This window comes from Enhydra lutris, unplaced genomic scaffold, assembly GCF_002288905.1.
Source record: "Enhydra lutris kenyoni isolate GAN:26980312 unplaced genomic scaffold, ASM228890v2 scaffoldscaffold28, whole genome shotgun sequence".
NCBI lineage: Eukaryota > Metazoa > Chordata > Mammalia > Carnivora > Mustelidae > Enhydra > Enhydra lutris.
The window spans coordinates 16,118,377-16,138,744 of NW_019154112.1; the positions used below are offsets into that span (position 1 = coordinate 16,118,377).

The 20,368-nt window shown below is 34.5% G+C and overlaps 1 protein-coding gene across 1 annotated transcript in view; it reads left to right on the forward strand.

Annotated features, from left to right (window-relative positions):
* LOC111152227 (eyes shut homolog (Drosophila)) overlaps positions 1 to 20,368 on the forward strand; it is a 1,631,332-nt gene that overhangs the window by 516,389 nt on the left and 1,094,575 nt on the right. The window contains 3 exon segments of the mRNA XM_022510634.1: positions 3,899 to 4,158; positions 13,726 to 13,822; positions 14,016 to 14,123. Coding sequence (XP_022366342.1) covers positions 3,899 to 4,158; positions 13,726 to 13,822; positions 14,016 to 14,123 — 465 coding nt within the window.

The following is a 20,368-nucleotide window of genomic DNA, read 5'->3' on the forward strand; positions in this document are numbered from 1 at the left end:
AGTACCAAAGGCTAGGGACCTAATCAATACAGACATTGGTACTGCCTCTTGTTCTTTTTTTTTGTGGTGAATTTTTCCGCCTTGTCATTTTGTCCAGATAAGAGTAGATGAAGGAGCAAGTAAAATAATAAAAGGGTGGGAAAAACCCCAGGAAAATATGCTTTAGCCAAATCAGAAGAGATCCCAAATCGTGAGTGGGGAGAAAGGGGATAAAAAGAGGTTCAGAAAGAAAAAAAAAAAAACAATAAAAAAAGAAAACCAATAAAGAAAAATATAAAAAGGAAAAATGTATATATATTAAATAAACTAGTTAAAAAACATTAAAAACTAAATGGATAAAAGTTAAAAAAATTTAGCAGAAGAAGAGAAAAAAAATTGAAAAAGAAAAAAAAATTAAATTAACTGCAAGGCTAAAGAATCATGGGGAGAAAGCCATGAGTTCCGTGCTTTGCTTTCTCCTCCTCTCGAATTCCGCTGCTCTCCTTGGTATTGAAACTGCACTCCTTGGTAGGTGAACTTGGTCCTGGCTGGGTTTCTTGTTGGTCTTCTGGGGTAGGGGCCTGTTGTAGTGATTCTCAAGTGTCTTTGCCCCAGGCGGAGTTGCACCGCCCTTACCCGGGGCCGGTCTGAGTAATCCGATTGGGTTTGCTTTCGGGAGCTTTTGTTCCCTGAGCGCTTTCCGTAGAGTTCCGGAGGGCGGGAATGAAGATGGCAGCCTCCCGGTCTCCGGCCGGAGGAGCCGAGAGCCCGGGGCCCCACTCCTCAGTCCGCCCTCAGAGAACAGCGCCCAATTACTCCCGTCACCCTGCCTCTGGCCGCGCTCTGAGCTGACCGAGCCTGCGACCAGTTCAAGGTAACCCCAAGCTGAGAGCTCACTCCTCGGCTCTGTCTCTGTAGCCGGCTTCCCCGTTCTAATACCTGTAAGCTCTGCGACACTCAGACACCCCCGTTCCTTCTGTGACCCTGCGGGACCTGAGGCCACGCTGACCCTGCGTGGGCTTCACCCCGGTTAAGCCTCTGGAGCGATGTCCCTCAGAAGAACAGACGTTTAAAAGTCCTGATTTTGTGCTCCATTGCTCTGCTGCTTGCCGGGAGTCGGCCCCTCCCCCCGCGGTCTATCTTCCCGTCGCTTTGGATTCAGTTCTCCACCAGTCCTACCTTTCAGAAAGTGGTTGATTTTCTGTTTCTAGAGTTGCTGTTCTTCTTCTCTTCGATCTCCCGTTGGATTTGTAGGTGTTTGCAATCTTTAGATAAGCTATCTAGCTGATCTCCCGCTACCTGAAGTAGTCTCAGCCTGCTACTTCTCCGCCATCTTGACTCCTCCCACGTCTACTTTATTTTCTATTGTTAGTTTTGGTTCTTTCAGTCAATATGTAAGAATTGGAATGTTGTTCTTAGAAGGAATTCAGTGTATTTTATGCCAGTGAATTTTTGGTTATCTCACTAGGAAGACAGCAAATTAGAATAGACTAGTCTACCTTTAAGTACATTAAATTCATTTTCAAGTGTTTACTACTGGAAATTGTATATTCAAAAAGTCATAGAGTACGTGTTTTGGTTTGTTTGGTATTTCAGTCCATAAAAATTCTGCTTCTAGCTCTGAGTTTGGAAAATCCTGCCAGTTCATACTAAATCCTGAAATTATTTCATGATACCAACTAAAAACCAGATTGGAGCTCTCCCATAAAACGTGTTTTTCTCCATCCATCAGAGACTAGTTTCTCTGACATATATAAAAGCAGATTCAAATATATAAATGTATAGGTCTGATTGTTAGTTATAAATAGTGACTTTGTTTTTTAGAACTTTATTTTCTACAAATATCCATTCATCTCCAGAGGTCTCATCTTGGCATCATCAGTCTTATTGACATATGGCCAGATGCTTTCCTGAGGATTTGATCCTTGTAAGGACACCACATGAAATCTTGGGCCACCTGTTATTTGAGAAGATAAAACAAACAGTCAGCACATATGTTAAATATTCAAGTATTATTGGTTACTCACAGGGAACTCTTTTAAAGTATTCAAGTTGAAATTATGTACTCATGAAAGAATACAAGGAAAAGAAAAACAAATATTTATGCAATACCACTTAGAAGTAAAGCTACTTTAAATAAAGTAAATGCACTGAAGCTATTTTGCTGGAATTTGATATATTTAATTTTAACATTGTTTCACAAGATATTAGATAGTCTTATAACTGAAATCTTCAAGAAAGAAAAAATTAAAAGAAAGAAAATAGAGAAACTTGAAGGAAGAGTTCTAGGCTTCAGATCCCAAGTTTGCCAACCAGGTGACTTTGGATGAGTCATTTTTCTCCTTTGCACTTCTGGCTATCTCATCTATAAAGTGAGAATTAAAAACGAAAAAACAAAACAAACAAACAAACAAAAAAACACCTCTCCTACTTATTTCAAAGCATTATTGGAGGTATCAAATTGAATAATGCATTTGACCATTTTAAAATAAGATGTGATTGACAAATAAATGAAAAGTACCACTAGAAATTAAAGCAATCCTCATTGTTGAGATGCATATTTTATTTAAAATTCTTTTTAAAATTTAAAATTTCAATTTAAAATTGCTTTTTAAAATTCTGTGACAGCACCTAGCTACCACCGTAGGTAGGTAGACATTGTTGCTATCAGGCACTATATATTTTTATTCATTATATCATTTTATCTTTTTTTTTTTAGTGAATTTTTTTTTAAGATTTTATTTATTTATTTGACAGAGAGTTAGATCACAAGTAGGCAGAGAGGCAGATAGAGAGAGGGTGGGGGAAGCAGGCTCCCTGCTGAGCAGAGAGCCCGATGCGAGGCTTGATCCCAGGACCCTGGGATCATGACCTGAGCCAAAGGCAGAGGCTTTAACCCACTGAGCCACCCAGGCGCCCCTATCATTTAATCTTTATAATAATTCTCTGAGATTACCAATTTAATTAAACTCTTTGATCTTCAATTTCCCAAATGAAAGAATTCAGATAAGCCTATATGATTCCAACTGAAGATCGTATATCAATTAATATTTATAATATTTTCAGCATATATTACATACATGAGAATATGGAGATTCAGATTCACACTGGGGTGCCAGAAGTTTAATTAGTGGAGGCTAATCATGGAAATGTTTATAATTTTTATTTATAAAAACTTCTAAAGGGTATGACAAGCAAATTTTAGGGGAAGATGAAGTTATGTGCAGGATTAGTAAATAACTGATAGTATAGTGCTCTTTGAACTCAATAATTTCTGAGAGAATAACAGATGCTAGATGGTTGACAGTTAGACTGAGCTAGAGTCTGTGAGGTACAGACAAGATCCAAATGCTTTACTTTTCATTTATTTGATTTCTGTTCAGTTTTCCCACATTATTCAAATATTAGAGAAAAGATGTTTTTAAAAGCAGGCAAAAACTGGAATGAAATCCAGATGCTTAGCATAAAGGAACACCTTGTTATAAATACTCTGGTGATTATAAGCGTAACATGTTGCTAAAGATATTGAATTAAATATCATCTCAGTCTTTTAAATAGTGAAAATTATTTTACATAAAAGAAATAATTGAGGAAGTTTTCTCAATTGGTAATTAAACTCAATAGTTGTGAAAATTGAAATTGGTAGCATAGTTGTTCTCTTATCTGTTTCAGTGGCCTACTATGTTAGGAATTTACCAAATGCTTCTTAAATCTTATTTTGGCCATTGAAGTGAGTCTTGCAACAATATACATTGAATTGTCTCAGGAAATTAGGTAAATAATGTTTTTAAAGTATGTATAATTTCTTAATCTTGTTATAAATAAAAATGCCACATATTAGTTCAGCGTAATAATTCATTAAAATGCAAAGAATAAGTTTGAAACAGTACTGTTCATACTTCTTAAAACTTTATTTCAGCTGTGAGTGTACATCTGGATGGACTGGACAAAACTGTAGTGAAGAAATAAATGAATGTGACTCTGACCCATGCATGAATGGAGCTCTTTGTCATGAGTCTACCATTCCTGGGCAATTTGTATGCCTGTGTCCACCCTTTTATACTGGAAAATTTTGCCATCAACACTATAACCCTTGTGATCCACTCAGTGACCCTTGCAGAAACAACTCAACATGTTTGACTTTGGTAGATGGAACTCATTCCTGTGTGTGTAGAGAAGGTAAGAGCTTATATTTGTTTTAATTTTTTTTTCACTTTTTGTTTGTTTGGTTTATTTTGATTTTATGAGATTATGGCTCCTTAAAAATGGGTGAGAGAAAACATACATATATTGTAGAATTAAGGATTATTTGACTCCAAATATAGGTATTATAAACAGACTAGAGAAATAATCTAAAAAGTTAGCCTAACTAGTATGGTGAGGAGGGACGATGCGGGGCGGAGAGGGGAAGAAAACTTTGTAGTTTTTGGTCTTTTTTGTTTGTTTGTTTTAAAGAAATTTCCCATTGTTTATTAACAGCTTCTTTTTCCTGAATAATCTTGTTTATGTAGTGTTCCTAACAATAGCTGTTAGAAATAAGCATAGATAGAATCTAGGGTAATCAAATGCTTCACTGTAACTTTTTTCATGGACTTATCTATGAACACCAATTATTTCCACTTTGGTGGCTAAGCCAGTGTCATGTGCCTCTGGTGGCTACTTTGTACCATAAAATAGAGTCTGTGAAGGGGATAGAGAACGGGCAGATTAAAGAGCATTATTGGCACTCCTGAATCCAGCTGTTCCTGAAGCAAGTTACTTCTGGTTTTCTGGGTCATATCAGCCAATAATAACTTACACAGTTTGAAAGATGCTTGATTAGGATCTCTTCAGATGTAACTGAAAGAGGTCTGATTAGTGCACAGGTGATCTATATAAATGTTTACTGCTCATGTACTGCTTGCTTCTGAAGAGCTGTTACCATCTTCAACAGGAATGCCTCTGCCATAAAACTAGCACATTGTAGGTTTTCAGTGTAACAGGAGTGTGTCATAAGCACAATATAAAAATCACACTGTGTGTAAGAGTCTACAACTAATATTTATTTCCTAATACCAATTCATGGCTTCATGTCTCTTTCCTTGTTATTCTACTAGAAAAGAGGTTAATTAAAGATAAGGACAATAATTGTTTACTCTTCTGTCCTAAAAGGTCAGCTTAGACTATATCAGTTAATTGGTATCTTAGTCAAAGCTGTTCCTGTTTGTTTTTATAAGCCTCTAGAACTTCCTGAGGTATAGGATAATTACAAGTCTCTAGAGGCAAGTCCTTGAATGTATGTACATGACAAAAACTTCTGGACCTTCTGAGGGATTGGAACTATAAACTGGAGAGCCATTAGTAATTGTTTTTGCAAAAGTGACATGGGCTTTATAAAGCAAATAATGCAGGCATACAAGGCATATGGACAGACACCTGTTTGCAGGAATGTGTCAGGGAAAGCAAGATAGGAAAAAAAGTGAGGGGGACGTTTGATACCCTGCAAACCTCAGTAATTATAAAGTACATAAATTAGGTGGATAATTACCTTTTAACAAACATTGAGAGTGAAACTTTTTGAAATAGTATTCAGTAGCAGGGGAGGAGCTCATTTATTCAGCAGAATTATCCATAATGCTTTACTTAGCAAACTAATAGTCTCAGAATATAAGTAATATTTAATGAGAAGTAGCAGCATATTTCTTCAATTAAAATAAAACTTCCTCTGTTTTCACCAAAGAGAATTTTCTACAAGGTGAGCATGTTTTTTGATGTAAAATTTTTGATAATTTATGTGCAATTAATAAATGCATTTAATGAATTTATATAATCTAGTAAGATTCCTTTCCTGTTGTAGGGTGAGGGAAAAAAAGTTCAGAGATATCATAAAATCTTATCAACGACTATCAAATTAGTAATAAGATTTTCCAGCTTCACGAGTATCACAAAAATATCCTGAGGACAATTTAGATTTCACCATTGTATATTAGTAAAATCTTGTTTGTCTTCTTGGAACTTCATCATTATACTTAAAGCTTTCAGAGAAATATGACCATTTCAAATTAATGCTTTGGATACAGTAGCAGGTGGGCACAATGAATCATGTGTTTGTCACTTTCTAATTATGATTCAGCACGAAGAGATATGTGAAGAGTACATTGTTTCTAAACTGTTTTGCAAGTGTGTGTGTGTGTATATATATATATACATATACACACACATATATATATACATATATATATTTGAAATTGAAAAATACTTCTAAACCTAAGAAATTATAGGACTAAGTTTCTGTAAATGAGATCTAACTACTATACAAAATTTTTACTTACTCTTGCTTTTAGTTGTTCAACCTCTGTAGCAGATCAATAACTGAAGCCTGTGACATTACTTTAAAAAGCTACCTCAGAATATTATAAAGAGGTTGACTGTGGAATATTTTAGACACTATGCCCTGAGTTATTTTAATACCTGTTGTTTGAAATAGGATCTACACCAAAGCCATTATATTATTTTTTAAGGAAAATATTCTAATCAAATTTCATTTTAAAAGTAGTGAAATTTTAAACTACAAAGAATTCCAAGACTTAACCTTTTATACAGATACAGGATTTGTATCCTGTATCTGGAATTCTTTGCAAGCTGTTTGTTTTTGCCAAGTGACTAAAATATAGGGCATCACAAGAAAAGAGACTTAAGGCTTAAGGCCTTGGAGTTCAGCATATGCATTTTTGAAATTCTGTTCACGGTTATTAGTCAGCCTACAGGGTCTGTCACAATTTAAGTATGAATATAAATAAAATCCCAAAGCCAGAGTAGTAATATGACTATGTACTAATCAACTAAATTATAAATGGCATTAAAATGCACTCTGAAGAACCAGCAACTAGAATAACTGATACTTTGATTTATGCCAAACTGAATGCTCACCAAGTAAACTATTTTGCTTAGTGTGATTGAAACTTATAGTCAAAACAGTCTAATCCGTTTGGGTACAATGTGAGCTACTTAAAAATTATAGCTGTAGTAAAACACTAGAATTATGGTGAACATGTTTTGCAGGAGAAAGTAAGGGCTGTGCTTCTGTCTTCTATTTAGAATGGAGGTGAGTTAATTTGGTCCCTATGAACATTGAACATTTTCTAGTGGAAAATAGGTAGACAGAAAAGCATTTAGCAGTTAATAATTCAATACAGGTTTGTTTTATATAAAATCCTATTTGTTTAAACAATTTCTGTGGTTAAAATATCACTGCTTTAGTAAGTATAAAAATAGCACATAGAAAGACAAATATAATTTCATAAGATTCCTAGAAGTAAATGGGATTTACACTATTACCTTATAGTGTTAGTTTTTGGTGATTTAGTATGCAATCAATTTACACACCTCAGCATTTATTTTATACTACACTTTTTTTTTTTTTTTGCCTCTCTGCACTATGCTCTATATATAACACATGCCAGTCTTGTAGCTGCATGTTGGTAGTGTTCTAGAAATATAAAAAATGTATTCTTTATTAACTGATTCAGCAACCATTATTGATTTCTTACCATGTGTCAAGTCTTGAGGTAGGTTCTGGGGAAATTAAACATGGCAGAGACACACCATCAAGTAATTTAAAGTTCAAGGAGAGACACATAAATTAACTAACCATTAAAGTACAATATAGTAAGAGCTCTCTCTTACTTTGCGGATGCGTACCCCACCTTTTTTATGTAGTGTGACAACTCTTGAGTTATGTTCCACATGATTTCTAAGAGGATCCCCAGCAGCCTTGGAGATTTCATTGCCCACAGTAAACTAACCAGCTCATTAAGCCCCTCTCTCCCCTATTTTATTTCTCCATTCTCTTGCAATAATTTCCAGGATCACCTTTCAAATAAGCTACTTGTATGCATATTATTACCTCATATTCTTGTTTTGGGAAACTCAGACTAAGAGAGAAAATTCCATCTCTCTGGCAATTATGATTGATCCATGTCAGCATAGGACTGGAATGTTGGCATTCAGAGCCTTTCCTTGGAATTGATGATAAGAGAAAAAAAGCTTTCACTTTTTTTTCAGTTTTACAATTGGTGCAGCCAACACCATGTTCCCTTCACATGGAGATGTGAATGCAGTAAGAGAGAAAAGTTTGTGAAAGAACTGGTCCTGGCGGTTACTATGGTTCTTTCTTAAACTCTGAAAACTGCTAGGTATCCTTCCCAGCTAGGCTACCAGTAAATGACATTCCTTTTATAAGTTAGTATTTTTATTTATAGTGTATGTGATCAAAAGAGGACTATCTAATGTGTATAGTAAAGGGAAAGAGAATTAAGAACAAGAGTTGAATAAACTGAGTTCGACTTGCAGGCTGGTATAAATGGATTATAAGAATGATATGAGGGACCTGGGTGGCTCAGTCGGTTAAGCGTATCCCTTCGGCACAGGTCATGATCCCAAAGTCCTGGGGTCAAGCCCTGCACTGGGCTCCCTGCTTGGTAGGGAGCCTGCTTCTTCCTTCCCCACTCCCCCTGTTTGTGTTCCCTCTCTCGCTGTGTCTCTCTCTCTCTATCAAATAAATAAATAAGATCTTAAAAAAAAAAAGAATGATATGAGGTTTACAGAAATAGAGAGGACTTTAGATAATATGCATGTCGATGCGTGTATAGCATGCAGTCAGTCTCCGTTATTAGCATGTGTGTGTATATAGTGAGAGATCTAAAATCGTCTTATGCTTAAAAAATATTTATTTTCTACTATTTTCTTTAGGAAAACTTCTTTTTCTTTCTACTCTGAATTATGTCTCAGTTTATAGGCAAGAACATCACACTATCCAATACTTTCGATTTAATTTAAAGGGCTTAGTTTCCAAATGTAGCCATTTCACCCATATGTCTCCAACGTGAAAGAAGCAAAAGTTTTCTGTTTTTTTTTTTAATGACACTTCACAAAGGATTAAAATGTGGCAAAGAGTGCTTGTAAAATGTCTTAGTAGAAGGAAAAATCAGATCATTTACATGTGCTATTGATTTATAATCAGGATTCTAAGCTCTATGGATTTGTAGTACCAGAGGAGGCAAGCAGTAGCACTTAAACATGTTTATTACTCTGGTACATATACTATTATTATGGTAATGCCACATTACTTATAGCGTATAATTCCAAATACCAAATAAATGTGTCACTTGACAATATAGTTTATCTAAATTAAAAATTACTCTTTTTGACAATTAAAAACATGTGTTTGTGTGGTAGCATGTGTCTATTAGGTTTAAATGGCTGTAGATATTTATACTAGGGAAATTCTTAACGAAAACATATATTGCCGCAAAATAACTTTAAATCATGTTAATTATTAGTTATATTTTAAAATATGAGCTTTTAGGGCACCTGGTGGCTCAGTTGTTAAGCGTCTGCCTTCGGCTCAGGTCATGATCCCAGAGTCCTGGGATTGAGACCCACATCCGACTCCCTGCTCTGGGTGAAGGCTGCTTCTCCCTCTCTCACTCCCCCTGCTTGTGTTCCCTCTCTGTTTCTCTCTGTCAAATAAATAAACAAATAATCTTTAAAATAAAATAAAATATGAGCTTTTATACTCATATTTTAAAAATTTTTCTTAAAATTAGTGTTAAAAAATCTTATTAGGCCTATTAGAAATATTAGTTTTATCTTGTCATATTTCATAATGTTTGGATTTAATCTGCAACTATTTTGTAATAGTTGGTTAATTTTTCAAGAATGCTAACATTTGTATCTCATGTTTTCAAATAAAAATAAAACAATATTTATTATTTTTAAATAAAACAGTATTTTAAAAAATTCTGACTCACTGAGAGAAATCTTTATTTTTTGCTTGTTTTCATAAAGCTTTAAAATCTAGGTAAATTAATTTTTTAATTAAGTAAAAACAAAAATAATGCCTTTCTAATGCTTTTGAAAAAGGTCATTTTTTAATATTTTTAGTTTTTATTTTAAAATGTATAATTTTAACGCTAACTTATTGAATATATGAAAGTTATATCTAGTTTTTCCCTACTTACTTTCATTCCTAATTATTCCAAGTGGTATTACTTCTAATGTGAAAGTCGTCCAGGTCTAGACCAGATGACAAAATGTTTCCTCATAAAGTTTCATGAAAATCTAACTATTGTTAATGTACTTTGTTCTATGCCATCCCCTCTAGAGAATGAAATAAAAAGTGAAATTTTTTAGAAATAGAAAATATTAAGTGATTTTAAAAAATTATACCTATAATCTACATTGATTTGGCTCCTAAACATGAGTTTAGTAACTTATGAAATATTTTGGGGGATGGGAAGATATAAAAATATTGATCAGTGACAGGCATTCTCTATGACAAGGTATAGCTAAGCCATTATAAGAAAAAGATAAGAGAATCCAAGACATAGAATGTCCTATTATTTTTGTGTAAAGAACTCTATTGCAGGTAATAGAGTCAGCTGAATTCTGGATAGGGATAAAAAAACAGGAGAGTAGCATAGAACGAATTCAATATACTTAAAGCTTTGACAGACTTTTAGCTGTCAGTGCATATATTCAAAACAAATACCCTTCACACAAACAAATACTTCTAACACCAAGGACTATGGAAAGAAAGTGTAATATATATATATATATATATATATATACATTTCTTTCTCCTTTAAATCCCCCGAACACAAGCTTTCTCAGCAAAACTTTGGTTTATTTTAAATGCAGTCCATGTCTCCTTTATTTTTTTTCTCCCGATGTCTACTGCATTTTAGCAATCTAATTTCCTCAGCCCATTGACATATGTTGCTGGTTGGTAACAAAGCTCCATGCCAGAAATGTCAAACTAAATGAATAAGGCAAAATCACAGAAAACAAGGTTATTCTATGAGTTTCCCGAGTTTGTAGGTTCTGAGTGTTCTTCCGATTTATCAGCCCAGCTGAACTCAGGAGGGCACACTGGTACTACTTCTCCAGCTAGTCAAGGACCCTGAGTCCCAGTGCCTCAAAGAACATTTCTAAGGAATACATTAGTGTCAAAATACCCTGCCTCTCAGAGAAAGCTAGTCATGCTAAAAATAGGAATGGTGTAATGCATCCAACTTTCTAAATCTTTAACTTGTAAAAAAAAAAAAAAAAAAAACCCACAAATATTTAAAGAAAAAGCTTATTGGGGCACCTGGGTGGCTCAGTGGGTTAAAGCTTCTGCCTTCGCCTCAGGTCATGATCCCAGAGTCCTGGGATCAAGCCCTGCGTTGGGCTCTCTGCTCCGAGGGGAGCCTGCTTCCTCCCCTCTCTCTCTGCCTGCCTCTATGCCTGGTTGTGATTTCTCTCTCTCTGTCAAATAAATAAAATCTTTAAAAAAAAAAAAGAGAGAAAGAAAAAGAAAAAGCTTATTAGGTTATTTATAATTTACTGTAACATTTATAATTTAAATATGATAGCAGTGGTGATTGATGAATGGTGAAATGTGTTGGAATTATAACTCGCTTACCTAAAATTAAGAGAACCATATTAACTTGGAAATAACTCTTTAATTTTGTTTTTAATGGTGAGGATACAATACTGACTGCATGGGTGAAATTACAAGAGTGCAACTTCAGAGTTAAACTTGAAAGCTTTGATAACTAAGAAAAAAAATACGACAAATTAATAATGATACCTGACCTAAAGACTGCCTGATCTGCTAGACACGTAGGCACTATAGATTTCTTTTAAGTGTTTCTTGGTGCATCTTCCTACTTTTAACTCATCATCATCTCTATATTTAAAGCAAATTCCCTTAAGAAACCATGTAGTTGGTTCTGCTATTTTATTTAGCCTGGCTGACTCTGCCTTTTATTGAAAAAAAATTTTTTTTTAAGATTTTATTTATTTATTTGACAGAGAGAGAGATCACAAGTAGGCAGAGAGGCAGAGAGAGAGGGAGAAGCAGGCTCCCCGCCGAGCAGAGAGCCCGATGCAGAGCTCGATCCCAGAACCCCGGGACCACGACCGGAGCTGAAGGCAGAGGCTTATACCCTCTGAGCCACCCAGGCGCCCCTGGAAAAAAAAAAATTTTTTTTTAAACCACATTTGATGTAATTATTGATGTATATGGCTTTAAATGGATCATCTTGCTATTTGTTTTCTACTTTCTGTAGTACTTGTATCTCTACTTTGTTCCTTTTTACTCTTGCCTTCTTTTGTAGTTTTTAGGTTTCCATATTATCTCCTACGAAAGAGGCAGCCAGATTTTATGAGAGGCAATGCCCCCTTCCCAAACTCCAGGTAGAAGCAAGTTTGCCCTTGATTTGGTGGTAGACACCACAGAGAATGGCAGTGGCTTATAGCATGGTGTGAATGGATAAAGTAAGACTATCCCATGTTCTCCCGCAGAACTCCTAAGTGAGGAAGTACAGAGGATTTTCAACCCTGCAGTAGATGCCAAGCTAAAAGATAATGATATAGAAATAGAGATCAAGGAAGCTATGCTATATCATCTGCATGCCAATATTCTAAGTGACTTGAAGCTTTCAACATGAAGAGATATTTGAAGATTGAAAGGAGAGACGTCATGAGGTGGTGTTAGGGAAGGAAGATGGCCATTTCTGTGTAACCCGCTCTTTCAGATCCTAGCCTATGTGTATGCAATAATAAATGCAGGTTTTGTAGAACAATGTGAATGACCTTCTGTTCTTCAGACTAAAAAGTCTGAGTAGATATTGTCATTTATAATATCACTGCAATTATTTGGTACTTAGTTATAGCATTGAGAAAAAGTAAGAGAAAGGAAAATCTTCTTTTTTCACATATTTTCTAACTAGTATTGAAAAAAATATTAGCAAGAAAAAATTAGTACAACAGAATATATTTTGTTTTATATAGTTATATATGATCAGGGTAGTAATTGTTTAAATTATAAATATTAAAATATTTACTGTATTTTATTTATTTTACTGTATTTATTTATTTATTTACTGTATTATTATTTTATTTATTATTGTATTTATTTTTTTAAGATTTTATTTATTTATTTGTCAGAGAGAGACAGAGGCAGGCAGAGGGAGAAGCAGGCTCCTTGCTGAGCAAAGAGCCTGATGTGGGATTCAATCCCAGGATCCTGGGATAATGACCTGAGACAAAGACAGATGCTTAACTGACCAAGCCACGCAGGCATCCCTTTAATGTATTACTGATTTTTTCTGACACAAATGTGTTTAAATAATTACAACTGCCTCTTACAAGTCTGTATAATTTTTTTCATATTCTTTGTTATTTTTTTAAAAAAACATAACTGGCATGTGCTTAAATGGATGATTGATTATGTAGCTATGAATCAAAATAATTTGTTTTCTTTGAATCACTTGGATATGGAAAGTAATTAAATAATTTGCCTCATCCGCTAACTGTCTTGAATAAATTTGATTGCTGAAGCTCAATTTTACTTTAAAATTGGCCATCACATTAATTCATTTGCTTTCCAGATTGTTTCATTTCTTCTTGTTCAAACATTTAAGTACCTTAAAATAATAGCAACATTTGCAACACCCTATTTTCCCAAAGGATTCAGTAAAGTATTCCTTTCTTAATTCTTTCCTTTGAACTTGTTTATTAGAAACTAGCATAACTTTATTTATGTTATGTGAATTAGAGATGAGAAGCCAGAGATGAGGTATTTTCTTTCTTTATGTAATACATATTTTTTTCTAAGCTTCCACCAAGAGCATTTTCTCCAGACTCTTTAGCACTGACTGATTTTCACACTCTAAAGTGCAGATTGCTCATCTATATCCATTTCATCTCTCCTTGCAGGATTTGAGGGTGAACATTGTGAAATTAATGTGGATGAGTGCTTCTCCCTTCCCTGTCAGAATTATGGTGACTGTGAAGATGGGGTCAACAACTTCAGGTAGAGAAAACCAAAAAAATAATGAGATACAAGTTTATGCATCTAGATGTATCTAAACACATCCATGTTTATAATTTCAGTTGACAAATTGAACAACATTTCTGGTTATTAAAAATTTGCCATGCTACAATTATTTGAAGCTTTGACTTTATGTGTTTATACTAATGGAGGTATTAAATTTCTTGTTTAAAAGATGTGTTTGCAGACCTGGGTTTTCTGGAACTCTATGTGAACTTGAAACAAATGAGTGTTCTTCTAGACCTTGCAAAAATAATGGGACCTGTGTGGATCTGGCAAACAGGTTAGAAGCTATATTTTACTTAATCAATTATTTTGTATATGATATTTAAAAAATAAAATGAACATATATTTTCCTATCATTCAACTTGAGCAGAACCTTCCTAATATCTTTGTGCTTATCCCCAAGTACTCCTCTACTTTTCCCCCCAACCATATTGAATATCCTGAATTTTTTTGTTGTTGAACAAAGATTTTATGTTTAAGTTTTTATTTAAATTTCAGTTAGCGCAGTGTAATATTAGTTTCAGGCATATAATATACTGATACAACCCTTCCATACAACTCCTGGTGCTCCTCACAAGTGCCCTCCTTCATCCCCATCACCTATTTGACCCATCTCTTGCCCTTAATATATAGTATTAACTATTTGTATACCTACCTCAACAAAACACTTAGTTAGCATTTAATATAACTGAAATAATATTGTGTTTAGTCTTCAGAAATAATTCATTATGTTGAACATGACATTTCTGCATCTGTTGCTCATTTTTAACTGTTGTACAATATTCCATTTAAATATGTGTCAACATTTCTGTATCAGTCTTCTGGCCATAGATATCTGGGCTATTTGACTCTTCTTTCTTAGAGATAATAATACTCTTAAGGTTTTCAAATATTTCCCCAAGTACACAAGTGCTAGTGTTAGTTTAGATTGCATACCTAGAAATGGAATAGTTGGATCATTGGGTAGATGTTTTCACACGTATTATATCATTTTTTTCCATTTTACTTTGAAAATGGAATATTCACACTCTTAGTGAAAATGAGTAAGTGTCCCTATTTACATTCTTAGATATTCCATTTGGTCTTATCTGCTGTGTGTAAAATTATATATCTTTGTTTTTTTTTTTTCCTGAGTTCCCATCATAACTTATGAGTTTAAGCATTCCTTCATCCATTTTAAGAAATTCAATTTTTCCTTTCTAGAAATGCCTATTTATGGCATCTTCCCATTTATGTTTTCTTCTTATTGATTTGTAAGAATCTTTATATATTTTGGTTATTACTGCTTTTATTAGTTGTATTTACTGAAAATATTTCTATTGATTGTAGATTGACATTTTACCTTCTCTATGATAAGTTTTGAGTGCTAAGCTTTAATTTTAATGTAATCAAATTAATCAGTTTGCTTATGGTTTGCCTTTTTATCTCATTTAAAAATGTTTACTCTACTTAAAGAAGAACCAATAGCTATTCTTATCAAACTTTTCCAAAAAATAGAAGAGGAAAGAAAACTTCCAAATGCATTCTATGAAGCCAGAATTACCCTGATAACAAAAACAGATAAAGACAATACACAGAAAAGAAAACTACAGGTCAGTGTCTCCGATGAACATAGTTACAAAAATCCTCAACAGCAACTCAATCCAATAATACATTAAAATTAGCAACTAAATCCAGTAATACTTTATAAAGAATCATTCACCATAATCAAATAGGATTTATTCCAGGGATTCAGGAGTGGTTCAATATTTTTAAAAAAGTTTATTCTAGGACAAAAGAATCTTGCTTATATTTCCTTTTGAAATATTTAAAGTTTCACCCTTTCTATTTAAATTAATTTATCTGGAAATTTTGCATGCATGTGTGCATGTGTGTGTGTGTGTGTATAGGTAGGAATTTTAAGTTCATTTTTGCGTATGATTAACTAATTATGCCTGCTCTATGTATTGAATAACTTCATCTATTACTTACTGCTTGGCCTGACCTGCATTGCTTTCTTGGTTGCAGAACAAGTCCCCATATACAAATATGTCTATTTCTTTGCCTCTATTCTGTTTCCTTAGTTCAATTAGCTGTCCGTGTGCCAGTACCATAAATCTCACTTACTTACCTTTGAAATATCTCAATACTGGTAAGGCAAAAAATCTCATATTTTTATCTCCTTTAGGAAGCTTTAGTTATTTTTGACAGTTTTGTTCTGTTACAATCAACATGTATTGTATAAATCCTTACATCTAAACAAAGAAAGAAAGACTGGTAGAATTTTTATTGGAATTTTATTGAATTTGTAGATCAATTTGAAGATAATTGATATATCTTCATTAGATCTTTTAAAATATCTTTCGAAAAAATAACAGTTGGACAAATTCAACTGGATACACATTGATTAGGATGAATAAGACTCATTTGCCAGGTCACCATTTCTCTCCAGATTCCAAGGGATATATTTGATTATCTTAACAGAGATCTAACATCTGGAATTCCTCTCACAATTTATATCACAACCTGCTTAGGTTTCTGATAATCTTCTATTATTTCTATTATTTTCTGTGGCCACCTGGCTTTTGCACTGTCCAATCTAGTGAAGTAAATGGAGACATGCTTTGAATAACCACCCCTGGAACTCAAAAGCCTTTGAAGGGGACACTAATCACTAGAAGTCCCATAGGGATACAGAATTGCTTTCAATTTAAAATCTTGATAAGTCTAAAGGGACATTTCAAGATCTCCCAGATGGGCTTTCTGCATAATAGCTCTTATTCCCATGTGGAGATTCTGTTACTAAGTATATTGACTACACTATATATTCAGGGACTGTGAAGGAAAACAAAACAAAAAACAATAAAAGATGGATTTATGATCCATCTACCAGACCTAAATAATTGTGCACTCCTACTGATGGAAAGTGGTATTTCAAACATAAGCATAAGTTCAGGGCCATTATCTAAAAACTCCTAAAAGGCCTGAATATCATTCTTTAATCAGTGAACAATCATAGTGGTAAATGGTCTCAGAACCCTCTGAAAAAGCTTCAGGAAAATACATGGAAAGCCTGTGACTATATGTCAAGATCCTTCTTCAAAAGGACCTACTATCCTTCAGTTGAAGCACTGAGTCCATGACACAGCATAGGTCTGAAACTTTTTAAGAGGCTAGGAATCCCTACAAAGGCAAATTAAATAGTGTACTTAATTCTATATATATGAATATATAGAATTATGCTATCCTTCAGACCTGCATACTTAATTCTGTACATGTGAATAGTACCATAGCAGATTGCCCGTAGATTTTATTTTGTAGAAACTTGTCACTGTCATTGCCATTGTCAAGGATGTCTGAATCAATCCACCAATCACCATCTGTTTCTCTGATTTATGGAGATATTTGCTCATTTTTTAATCTGACAGTCATACATAATCAACAGTTTTTATCCATTCTTGGATCCCATTATTCTAATTTATATCAGGGAACCCAATTTTACTGTAGCATCTCATATTATCCCCAGCCTATAAAGGATAATCACCCTAGAGTTCATCGAGACACTAATGCCCCCCTCATGAACCTGTTCTTGATCTTGGTGAATGGAATTCCTCCTGGGTGAATGGAATTTCTTCCTAGGAGATAGGAATACCCTCCTGTACTCTCTTGGGATAAAAATTAAAGGGTAACTGAACAGCTTACTCATGATAGATCCATTCAAACATTTCCATAACAATAAGCCCATGAGCAGCTCCTTATAATATATACCAAGAACACTCTGGCACTTCTGCCTCACCAATCTAAGCTAGAAGTAAGTCCAGTGTTTGATTAGCCAATTTAACACCATACCCAGATGCTAATAGTAGCACATTGAAACTTCTCTCTCATCCATGTCAATAAGTTTAACTCATTTAAGTTTTATATTTATTCTCCTTTGGTCCGACTACCTTACGGTCAGTCTCACACATGCTCCCCAGCTTTGTGACATACAGATTTTTGGAGTTATGCAGCTCTTCTAGGATATAGGCTAGATGTTCCCAGTTAAGTGTTTCCATCTCTCGTCAGCAACATTGGAATCTAACCCTTTTTGTGCACTGGAACCAAAGAGAAATGTTGAGAAGTGGGCCAGGTAAAATGCAATATTTTATAAATCAATTCTTTCACCAGCATTTAGAGGAAGGCTTGTGTGTAAACAAGCACAGATTTTGGAAGAAACAGGAGACGTTTAGCCTCTATCACTAATGGAGATTAAAATGAATTCAGAGATTTAAGTTCCTTTGCTATATCTATCCTTTGTCTATAGGGGGTATGAACTCCTTCAGAGTTACTATATGGGCCATACTGGTTTGCTGTTATTGCTCAGCAGAAACTGAAAACTTGGTGCTTAAAAATGATTACTTATTAATATTTTCACATCTGTGGTTTATTGGTATTTGGTTCTAATATAGATGGGGTTCACCTAAGTTTCTCAGGGACATAGCTGAGGAGGAAGAAGTCAGCTGAAATGGCTGTGCTCCAAGTGTCTTTCATTTTTTTTGGATTAGCATGTTTTCACAGAGTTGCAGAAGTTCAAGAAGACAAGCAAAAAAACAGGCAAACTCTGTTAAGCCCTAGACTCTGAGATAGTGCCTCTCATCCTTACCTATAGATCACATGCAAAAAAATAACTGTAGCCATGCCTGAAAGTGTGGGGCAAACACTCTTCCCATGATGAAGCTGTGGCTAGAAAGAAGAGTGATAAAGAATTAAGATAAAAAATGCTATCAACTAACAGAAGATAGGATTAGTGACTGGAAAATAAGCTCACAAAAAACGTGTAGACTGAAGCATGGGGCATTAACTGCCTGGCATTCCTAATTTGCCCTGCATGAGACTTAGGAGCTAGCTGAGTCAGAGATGAGAATAAAATGAATAGTAGAATCAAAATGATTTTACAAATATAAATGAAGGTATTTCACATCACTTAATAATATGGCTTCTAAAGATCAGTTTTCTAAGTTCCAGTATGAGATCTCAAAGAGTTAGAGGAGGAAGTCAGCCAAAAATGCCCTCTGTTTAAAAGACAACTCTTATGGTCAAAGACCTATGAGTTTATTTACAGAAAACGGAATTGATTATAAAGTTGATTTTGACTCTTCAGTCTAGCTGATGACATCAAACTCTTTCTCAAACTGAGAATATCCTAAAATAAAAGCTTGATGGAAAATAACCAAATACTAATGGTGAACAATCTGGCAACCAACATGCAGATTGCTGAAGAGTTTTTGTCAATATTAATCCTCAAGCTCGGCTCATGTATAGGAAAAACAATACAATATACTGACTGAACCATAACTGAACCAGCCTCTTCCTGATAAGAAACAGATGCTGGAGGTTTCTGGCTATGACTTTTAACTACCAGATTAGTGTTGAATCCACCTGGTGCCATCATCTTTTTTCAGAGGACTTCCTGAAAAATTTGAAATGTAAGAAAGGAAAAGGAGGTGACTATTCAGAGACAACATTTGAAGATGATTATGTAAGAAGCAGGAAATATTTGGACCCCTAAGGTGATTTCCCTGTGGATTATAAAGAAATGGCAGCTACTTAGGAATTTGGCAGATTTTTGCAAAATTTACAATATAATCCACAAATCACACTACTTGGTCTTTATCCAAATGAGTTAAAACTTATGTCCACTCAAAAAACTAATACCCAGATGTTTATAGCAGCCTTATTTGTAATTGCCAACACTTGGAAGCAACCAGGATGGCCATCAGTAAATGAATGGATAAATAAGTTGTTGTATGTTCAGACAATGGAATATTATTCAGCACTTAAAAAAAAAAAAAGATCTATCAGGCCATGAAGACACATGGAGGAAACTTAAATGCATATTACCTAGTGAAAGAAGCCAATCTATAAAAGCTTACATAGAATATGATTCCAACTACATAACAATTTAGAAAAGGTAGAACAGTTAAGAGATTGTGGTTTCCAGGAATTAGAGAATACGGAGGATAAATAGGTGGATCTCCGAGGATATTTAGGGCAGTGAAGCTATTATGTATAATATTATGATGACGGACACGTGCCATTATACATTGTCATAACTCATAGAATGTACACTAAGAGTGAACCCTAGTCTAAACTATAGACTTTGAATGATATTTCATATGTCACTGTATGTTCATCAATTGTAAAACAGTGTACTGCTGGTGGGGAATGTTGATAGTGGGGGAAGTCTGCTTCTCCCTCTTCTTCTGCCTCTCCCCATGGCTTGTGCTCTCTCTTGCTCACTCTCTCTCTCAAATAAATAAAATCTTTAAAAAAAAAAATAAAAAGAGCTCCTGTTGCTTCACATTCTTATGAGCATTTCGTGTTGTCAGTGTTCTGGATTTGGGCCATTCTAAAAGGTGTGTAGTGGTATCTCATTGTTTTGATTTGCATTTACCTTATGACATATGATGTGGAACATCTTTTTATATGCTTATTAAACATCAATAGGACTTCTTCAGTGAGGTATCATTAAGATCATGGGCTCATTTTTGCCTGGGTGGCTCA